Source organism: Chinchilla lanigera, unplaced genomic scaffold (genome assembly GCF_000276665.1).
Source record: "Chinchilla lanigera isolate Chin_1 unplaced genomic scaffold, ChiLan1.0 scaffold00013, whole genome shotgun sequence".
In the NCBI taxonomy this organism is placed as follows: Eukaryota; Metazoa; Chordata; class Mammalia; order Rodentia; family Chinchillidae; genus Chinchilla; species Chinchilla lanigera.
In genome coordinates, this window is record NW_004955414.1 from 21,352,839 (window position 1) to 21,362,885 (window position 10,047).

General features: G+C 40.4%; 2 protein-coding genes across 2 annotated transcripts; one reads left to right on the top strand and one right to left on the bottom strand.

Moving 5' to 3' along the window:
• The first annotated feature begins 2,240 nt into the window (after positions 1-2,240).
• LOC102005362 (olfactory receptor 51I2) lies at positions 2,241-3,179 on the top strand. The gene has a single exon (XM_005380086.1). The coding sequence runs from the start codon at positions 2,241-2,243 to the stop codon at positions 3,177-3,179; it is 939 nt and encodes a 312-aa protein (XP_005380143.1).
• A 5,238-nt stretch (positions 3,180-8,417) lies between these two features.
• On the bottom strand, positions 8,418-9,362 carry LOC102005029 (olfactory receptor 51I2-like). Its single transcript, XM_005380085.1, has one exon. It carries the CDS (start codon positions 9,360-9,362, stop codon positions 8,418-8,420), a length of 945 nt encoding a protein of 314 aa, XP_005380142.1.
• Between the last annotated feature and the right edge of the window lie 685 nt (positions 9,363-10,047).

A 10,047-nucleotide genomic window follows, 5' to 3' on the forward strand; every position in this document is an offset into this window, starting at 1 on the left:
AAAGAACCATGTAAGGGAGGAGCATGTCCACAGATGTTTATGTAAAGTTTGTTTTCATCACCTAGTCACAGTGAGCTATAAAGCAAGCTAATCTCACTGAGCCAGTTTCTGCATCTGTCAAGGAAGATTTGTTTTCCATCCCCGTATTCCTTTGTTCGCAACCATTCCAACAGCCCACAGTGTTAGCAGCACCAAAATATGGGGAGGAGAGCAATCCTAGGACTGTCAGGCATCCTATTTTCCAAAAATTCTAAAATTTAGGTCCTCAGACTTAGAATGAATTTGACTGTACCCAGTGCAGAACCCTCTTAGGAGCCTTCCTCCTCCCTTCTTATTTCCTTCTTATTAGCCACCCTGTCTTCTGTGTTTATTGATTACCTTCTGTATGGCTCTTTATAAGGAATTGTGGAGTATCCAGCTGGGAGAAATAAGAAGCAAGTCAGGTTAGCCAGTCTTAGGTCACAAACAATCATAATTCTAGAAGAACAAGATATATATGGACAGACCTCTAGGACCAGAAGATTGGAAATCAATGCAAATACAGAAGGAATGGTCACCACTGCCTTGCAGGGAACCACAGGACACATGAGTTTGGTCTTGCCTAGAAAATTCCAGAAATGATTCCTGAAGTGACAATGATGCATTGCATACCACTCCATCATCTCTTGTCACTTTAGATACCTAGGGCTCCCACAAATGCTTCCTTATCCAGCCCCACCTGAAAGGATTTTGAATGATAGTCTGATGTTGCTTCATTAGTGTTTGGAGAGGAAGGAGAACGGAAAGACAGTTGTATGTATTTCTATTATGTATTTTTTTTGTACGCGTGTCTTTCCAAAGTAAGGAGCACTGTATGCCTGAAATCCTTCTGCCCGGGGAAAAATCTTTTCACTTTCTCTATCAGTATGTACCACGAGGCAAGGAACATGAGAACCTTTCAAAAATATCTGCATGACAGGAGAATCAACAATGTAGGTACTCAGAGAGAAATGGCTACAAGAATTTGGTAATATATCCGTGCCCTGAGGAGAAAAACTGTGATTAAACAAAATACATGAGGGTTAAAAAAGTTACTACTAGAATAAGTGGATTAACATAGTGGGCAAGTTGCAAGCATGCAGGTAGAAGTGTTTATAAGTGTACGCTGAGCGTGTTTACATATATGAGGTCAGCATAGATGTCTCTGCAGACAGTATGAGTGTGATGAGACATGCACATAAAAAGTGAAGGTCAAAGAAAGTGTGTGAGTACATGGGCACAACAGGAAATGACGTTTGAGAGAGAATGCATGTGGGAGAGTGCAGTTTTAGAGGACAAATGAAGCCCGGTATAATGCTGATGTGCAGGAACATGAATGTGTCCCTGAACAATGGCTATTTTGATAGCCATTATGATGCATGATTGTGCATAGGAATGCGAAAATGTTCTGTAGACTGCATGTTAATGTATCTGCAGAATATTTATGACACACAATTTTTCCAAAAATAGAACAAGCTTCAAGGCTTTGAGATATAGTTTTGATATTTTTATTGCAGCAACTCTGCCAATGAAACATAATATACAGGGGCAGTCAACTACCTCCCCATCCCGCCATCCCTTTTCTTTGCTACTCAGGCAGTCATTATGATTCAAAAGGGTTCTGAGCAAATCTCTCATTGATTAGTAAACATCTGAATTAAACAGCTTTTTTTTTTTTTGGTTTTTTTCTGGTACTGGGAATCCAACTCACAACCTTGCGCTTGCCAGGCAGGCGCTGTGCCGCTGAGCTAAATCCCCGGCCCCTAAACAGCACTTTTGAGGCACTACATAAACACTTCCAAGACCTGTGGGTGACTCCACTTCCTGATTTCTTTCTATAGTAACTATGTATGATTACAGCTAACACATTTCTACTTTATAGTGATTTTAAAATACATGAAAAATGTGAATAATGTGGTGGGAATATTTTCCTCATAATTATTTTATGTTTTTCAATTATTAGCCAATGTCTTTCTTCTTCCACAGTACACGGAGGAGTATTGGCCCCGCCTGTGGCTTGATGATCTTAAAATATGAAGAAAGAAATTTTGCCTGTCTTATCCCAAAAACCTTGATTTCATAAACGTATCATACTCCAATTGTGGAAGCATCTTCTGCTTTATCTTCCACTTCCTGGTTTCTTGTTCTCCGGTAAAAATGTTAGCTAGAGTTTTCCCATTGTGAATATCTGACCCTGAGAAGCGCCCTGGATTCTTGCTGATATGGGGTTGTTCAATGTCACTCGCCCTGCTTCCTTCCTCCTGACTGGTATTCCCGGTGTGGAGAGCTCTCATCCCTGGCTGGCTGGGCCACTTTGTGCGATGTATGCTGTGGCCCTTGTGGGAAACGCAGTGGTGCTGCAGGCTGTGCGAACAGAGCCCAGCCTCCATGCCCCCATGTACTACTTCCTGTCCATGTTATCCTTCAGTGACATGGCCATGTCCGTGGCCACACTGCCCACTGTACTCAGAACCTTCTGCTTCAATGCCCGCAACATTGCTTTTGATGCCTGCCTGATCCAGATGTTTCTCATTCACTGTTTCTCCATGATGGAGTCAGGCATCCTACTGACCATGAGCTTTGACCGCTACGTGGCCATTTGTGATCCACTGCGCTATGCCACTGTGCTCACCAATAAAGTCATTTCTGGGATGGGTGTAGCAGTCACTGCTCGGAGTGTTATCACCCTCTTCCCTTTTCCCTTCCTCATCAAGAGGCTTCCGATCTGCAGATCCAATGTCCTTTCCCACTCCTACTGTCTGCATCCAGATATGATGAAGCTTGCCTGCGCTGATATCACCATCAACAGCATTTATGGACTCTTCGTCCTTGTATCTACCTTTGGCGTGGACCTGTTGTTTATCTTCGTCTCCTATGTGCTCATTCTACAGTCTGTTCTGGCCATTGCTTCCCGTGAGGAACGCTTCAAAGCTCTCAACACCTGTGTGTCCCATATCCTGGCTGTACTTGCCTTTTATGTACCAATGATTGGAGTCTCCACGGTGCATCGCTTTGGGAAGCATATCCCACGTTATGTCCATGTCCTTATGTCCAATATCTACCTCTTTGTGCCTCCTGTGCTAAACCCACTCATTTACAGCGCCAAGACAAAGGAGATCCGCCGAGCCATTGTCAGCAGGTTTCACCGCCTCAGAATGTGACTTGCAGGTGGGTTTGGGGATCGATGTTTATTTTAGCTATAGGATTTCATCAGTTGTGTCATCTTTACTGTCATCATCATTATCATTATAATCATCATGACCAAATATCAAATATAAGATACATGTGTGCATGTGGTGGGGGAAATTTCAAGCTCAAGCAATGCAGACATAAAACTGTAACACAAAAAAGGAGATCCAAATCAAAAATACATTCAAGAAAAACTGTTGGCATTCATAGAAAAAGAAAAAATTTGAGACAAGTGAGTCCTTAGGCAAAGATTTACAGAGGAAAATGAATCTAAGGTCCGACTTATTTGCTACAGTCATGAATTTGACTCATGTAAGAATTAATTTCATGGAGTCTTTACACATGCCACTTTCTATGCTAAATTATTTATGTGCCTTAGTTCACTTAATAGCTATAATAATCATATGAGGCACAAATAATTCAGTTAATTGTTCAGGGCTACATAGATACTGGTGAGATGAGATTGCATGTTTGGTTATATTCTGTATTAGTGCAGCACTCAATCATACGCTTCTCTGTATATGCACATACTTAAAATTATGATGCTGTTATGACGGGGCATGACTGCTCTTTCTCATCCTTTCTTAGAGTAATAACTTTCTTCACATAATGACAGATTCTGAGATGTCAGAAATTTTACTCTAGGGTTATCCATTACCAAAATCATGTAAGTAAAATAGAACATTTATCATTGAACTACTGGAAATTTATCTGTCCTGACCCTCTCTGTCTGATTTTTTTATTTTAAAAATAAAAGGAAAACATTAACAAACAGACAACCATTTCCAAAATAGCAAAAGAACAATACAGACAATATAGAGTTACAAACAAGGTGGTAAGAAATTAACAATGCTTGTTGTATTACATATTGATATCTTCAAAGTGGTTTCTCAGGAAAACAAATAGAGACATACAATATTGACCAATCAAGGAATCATTAACAGTTTCTTTCAGCAAAGAAATAGAAGACAGTAGAACAACCATGTTAACTATCCTGTATATACATACATACAAAGTTCTCCTTCTTTCCCTTCTCTTTTCCCACACCCCAGTTGCCCTTTACCCATGAGCATTTTCCTTTCGTTTCACAATGTCTGTCATACCTCCTAGTTTTTATTCACTCTTCTCCATCTGATTTTACTTACTCTTTCCTTTCAAAAAGAGAGGGAGTGTGATGGTTCAACTGCCTTGTCAATTTGATTGCTTTGAGACCTGCCCAGGGTGTCTGGGTGGGTAATGGAGGCCTAACCATTAGCCTCATTTTTTGAATTGCTACAGAGAGATCCCAACTTCGGTGAGTGGTTTCCAGATCTGCTGTGCAGGCACAAGGTGGCTCTGCTACTGCAGTTATAGTACAGTTGGATGAGAAGTGCTCTTCAACCAGCCAGGGTTCCACAAAGTAATTCATGAAAGCAAGGAACAGAAAGTTTGTCTATTGTGTCACCTAATTTATACTAAGGGCATTCTTTTCATGAGGCTCATATCCCATACTCCATGACATCTGGACACATTTTCTAATTGTTTTGCTGCCCTATGGACTTAGGCCCTTTAATTTTTCTATCCCACTCTCAGACAACAAAGGGTCTATTTGCTGTTGCTTGTACATAAGTCAACCAATATGCCCCAGGCAGCTGAAGAAAGTGGTTTTTCTGAAACACTTTCAGGGTTCTTATAAATAACAGCAGCAAATCTAGTTTTAAAACATCAGCTAAACCAGGCATGGTGGTGAATGCCTGTAATCCCAGCACCTGGGAGGCCGAGGCAGGAGGATCTTTGAGGCCATTCTGGGCTACATAGTGAGCTTAAAACCACCCTGAACTACGCAGAGAAACCCTGTCTCAAAAACCACACATAAATAAATAAGTAAATCAGCAGCGAATTTGTGACCTATCATCTTCCTATCCTCAAAGAAGAATCAAGAGTCACTGCCAAGGAATTTTCATCTGCAGGGGAAGAAGAAGCCCATTAATAAGCAAACAGAAGCTTGACATGAAAGTCAGAAAACGAGATGTGATTCCTCGGTTTTGCACTTGGGATAGGCGGGTATAGGTTCTACTCATATTTGTAACAAAGAAGGCTTTTGTCCCTTTTCTTACATACGGAAGTCTAGTTTATCAAATACATGTAAGAAAATACAGACAATAAGTTCTCACTGAGTGATTATTTAATTAATGGGTTTGAGCTGTACAATTCAGACATCAGCTGATGGTGTCTAACTGATGCTTCACTGGATTTTGCATCTGCCTCCAACCTTTCTCAGCTCTAAATTATAATCCCCAACTAACACTGCCTACAAATATTGAGAGACACGTGTGGCACTCTCCCAAAGCCCTTGTGTGTGGCAGCTTTAGAGGACAAACATCTCAATTAACAAAATACAAAAATCAGGACTGGACATCTGTCAACCTTATCTTACTGCAGCTATGTTGCTCAGGGAATTCTGCCTAAGGTGTTTCTCAGCCGTCATCCATTCTATCCAGCCGAGGTAGCAATCATCGCAGTTTATTTAAGCCCAGTTTTAAAATAATGTGAAGATTGGGATTTTAGCTGAGAGTGCAGCTGTAATTCTAGTGATAAAGTACAATTCTTCCCTCTCATTTCTTCCCTCTTTGTTTGCTTGTTTAAATAAGCATAACAGCACATTTGCTTATTTATTTATTCAGCAATATTTACTGAAACGTCCAGTGTACCAAACATGGCAAACAGGGTGTTACCACTCACAATTGTGGGATTTAGTCATTAGGAATTTTGAAAAAAACCTACCTGAAGAGATAAGGGAAAGATATAATATGTCAGTGCTCCATTACATTCTCCCTTAGCCCTTTTCTCTTTTTTCCTTTTGTTTATGATGAGAGTGTGTTAATTGCTCACAGAATGGAGTTCGCTGTGATATTTCAGTACGTGTACACTGTGCACTCATCAAATCTCTTTCTATCCACTTTCTCCCTTCCCGATGTGTAGTAATCACTGTTCTACATTCAAGTCAATCTCGGGGCTGGGGATTTAGCTCAGCGGCAAAGCGCCTGCCTGGCAAGCGCAAAGTCGTGAGTTCGGTTGCCGGTGCCGGAGAAAAACCAAAAAAAAAAAAAAACAACAAAATACATTCAGGTCAATCTCTTTTTAACTTCCGTGTGTGTGTGTGTGTGTGTGAGAGAGAGAGAGAGAGACAGAGAGAGACAGAGAGAGACAGAGACAGAGACAGAGAGAATGCATGCTCCTTACAACAGCTGCGGCATTATGGAGCGGTATTACTGGAAGATGTGTAGGAAATGTCCATGTGAACACAGCATAAAGCCCTAGACACACAGGACAAACAGAAGCTGGGAGATACAAACTTCCTGTGTAGCAAATCATATTTTTACAGTGAAAGGCAGAATATAAATACAAGCGAGAGTCATTCCTTTATCCACCTCTATAGCCCAGCCAATAAATATAACTGAGAGAAATTCTTCCATAACTGTGGAACTTGTTAAAAATTGATAGTTGGCCAAGTGGCTTTTTTTGGTACTCAACAAAACAACACGGAGGGCTCGGGATATACCTCAGCAGCACAGCACCTGCCTGGCAAGTGCAAGGGCGTGAGTTCAATTCCCAGTACCAAAGAAAACAAAACAAACCAATAGGGAAAAAACTCTGGCTTGTGAATTTAACAAGAAAATATGACTCTCTCCCATTTCAGAACACATTTTTTTAAACTGTAGAAATTGTAAGTAAAATAAACTTAAAATTCCTACTAAACAGAAAATTTTCAAAACTTTGTATAGCTGGACTAGACTGAAAATACTTCTCACATCAATTTTTCAGGAAAGAACAGAGATTTATTATTATATTCAAGAGGAAACACCACTCAACATTTAGAGTCCAAACATTTAGAAGAGCATTTTTATAAATAATAAGTAAATAAAAGTTTATGATTACAAAAGGGAAGCTTGTATTGGACACAACTCAAAGATAAGCTGGACAATGTAGCTTGATTTTTTTATTAGTAAGGGCATGTTTGCAGCATGTAACATTTACATTCCTTGTGTGGAGTTGATACTGTACACAATAGATCTTAATTCCTTCTTTCATCCCTTTTCCTCTCCTCACTCTTCCCCTCCCTCCATCTCTTCATCCCCTTCCCTTTCGAGAAAGAGCTGTCTCCCTACTTCTATTCTTTTGTTTTGCTCTTTATTTACAAACTGGATTTCTCACATCAGAGAAATCATGCAATATTTAAACTTGTATGTCTGATTTATTTCACTTAACATTATGTCTCAAGGTGTATCCATGCATACCCATGTTTACAGCAGAACAATTTATTTAATAGCCAAATCTTGGAAATGCCCTATATGTCCATCAACAGATGAATGGTTAAAGAAAATGTGGAGTACTACTCTGCCAAGAAGAAAGATAAACAGGTCATTTGTAGGAAAATGGATGCACCTTGGGGCCGTAATTGAGTTTTATTTTTAAATAGGTATAAATTTATTTTTAAAATAATTTCTTAATTTAACCTTGTAAACCTCAGAGTATACAAAAATATTCTAAACAGGTTGAAAATTTACATAGAAGTAATTTCATTATGTGAAATATATATGAACAATTTATAATTTGAAAAATATAATTATATACATAATTGTATATAATTTGAAAATTATATATAATTTGAAAGTTACATATAATTTGAACAATATAATTCAAAGAAAAATGATCTCAAGTGATCTAACACATTGAAGTGAATGTTAGAAATATTGTTCAGTATTACACAAGCACTTTCTCTTCCACCCTTGGGCCTGTGACATGGACTTTAAATTGTGTAGCTGAGACTGAGTTGCATTTACTGAATTCAACAATATGGTCTCTAATTTCAAAAGCACAAACACATTCAGGCACACACATATTTATTTTTGAAATTTATTGGAAAGCACAGATATCACGAGTACTTTTGGACAAAAAGGATCTAATTCAAAGCACTCTCCCTTGTTGGGTCTAAAAAAAGTTATTTGTGGCAACCTGAGACATGGTTAATTACAATGAAAGGAACCCTGATGTTTTAAATCATGGGTTGTAGGCAGGCTATATTGTGTAACTAATGCCAGGCACCAAAACATAGATCCTTGTATAGAAAAAGATTTACGCCTCTGAAGGTCCAGACTGATTCAACTAAACATTAGCAATTTTCTAAAAAACCTCTAGAGTGTGAGGCTTTTCAGAATGTTGGAGCCTGATCAGAGCTTAGCGCCCCAAATCATCTTGCATAGCCTCCTACGGATCTCCTTGGTCTTGATGGAATAGATAATTGGGTTGAGCATTGGAGGCACAAAGAGGTAAAGCAGGGACATAAACTTGTGCACATACTCAGGGGCGTGTTTCCCAAATCGATGGACCATTGACACGCTCACCATGGGCACATAGAAGATGAGCACAGCACAGATATGTGACACACATGTGTTGAGTGTCTTAAGCCTTTCCTTCTGGGAGGCAATGGCCAGAACAGAGTGGAGAATGAGGACGTAAGAGAGGAGGATGAGCACAGAATCTACCCCGAAGGCAGAGATGACAATGAAAAGGCCATACATGCTGTTGATGGTGGTATCTCCACAGGGCAGGCGGATCAAGTCTGGGTGCAGGCAGTAGGAGTGAGTCAGCACATTGGCTTTACAGAAGGGCAATCTCTTCAGGAGGAAGGGAAGCGGGAAGACCATGCAGAAGCTTCGAATAATGATAGATATGCCCATGTGGGCCACACGGGCATTTGTGAGCACGGAGGAATAGCGCAGTGGGTTACAGATGGCCACATAGCGGTCAAAACTCATGGCCAGCAAGATCCCAGACTCTGTCCAGGAGAAAAAGTGGATGAAGAACATCTGGGCTAAGCAGGCATCAAAAGCAATCTCTGGAGCACGAAAGCACATAGAAGCCAGTACAGTAGGCAGTGTGGAAAAAGACACCCCTAGGTCATTGACAGACAAAAGTGACAAGAAGTAGTACATTGGTTGGTGCAAGCTCTGCTCCTCCTTTATGATGAATAGAATGAAGGTATTGCCCATGATAGAGATAGCATAAAGCAGCAGGAGGAGGGCAGCCAGCCAGTGCTCCAGGCTCTCCATCTCTGGAAAACCCCTGAGTGTGATGCTGGTGATACTTGAGACGTTAGTACCAAAGTTTCTCATGAGGATCTCTGGCTTTTAGGGAAGTACAAATGGGTTGAAGTGAGGTCAGACCATGGAAGCAGTGACGATCAGGAGCAGTCAGTGTCCCGGAGTAGAAGAAACAGTGGTGCTGAGATTCCAATACCAAAGACCATGGCAAGGTTAGGAAGGAGAAGATGTCATATCAGACCTTCTACTGCCCAGCAATATTCCCAGATCTGCCATGGGCTTTGGCTCTTTCCCAAAAAAATTATTTGACATTTTGAGGGATGTTATCTTTTTCTTTTTGTGTGATATTCTTAACAGAGGTTAAATCTCTCACTAATGATAGAAAACTGTTTTGTCCTTTCTCTCCACCAGTTCTTAGCCATCACCTTCTTCAGTAAGGACATGATAAGTCCTAGTGAAGTCATTTTTAGTACTCTCTATGTACTGATTTATTCTCTTGTGTGCAAGTGATAGCCTTTGCTACCTGTGTTCTAGACTGTGCCTCCTTACGTTCCTGCTCTGAAATATCACATTAGGTCCTCCTCTTTGCTTTAATTGCTTGAGCCCCTTGCTTATTCATCCTTGGTCTATAACCTCACCACTCCTCCACTTCTGATTACTCTTGCTTCCTTTCCTAGATTTCTCTCTCTCTCTCTCTCTCTCTCTCTCTCTCTCTCTCTCTCTCTGTCTCTCTCTCTCTCTGTCTCTCTCTCTCTCT

What these genes read in the sequence shown, in the direction of transcription:
- LOC102005362 (XM_005380086.1), top strand. Translation starts at nt 2,241, where the DNA reads ATGGGGTTGTTCAATGTCACTCGCCCTGCTTCCTTCCTCCTGACTGGT.
- LOC102005029 (XM_005380085.1), bottom strand. Translation starts at nt 9,362, where the DNA reads ATGAGAAACTTTGGTACTAACGTCTCAAGTATCACCAGCATCACACTC.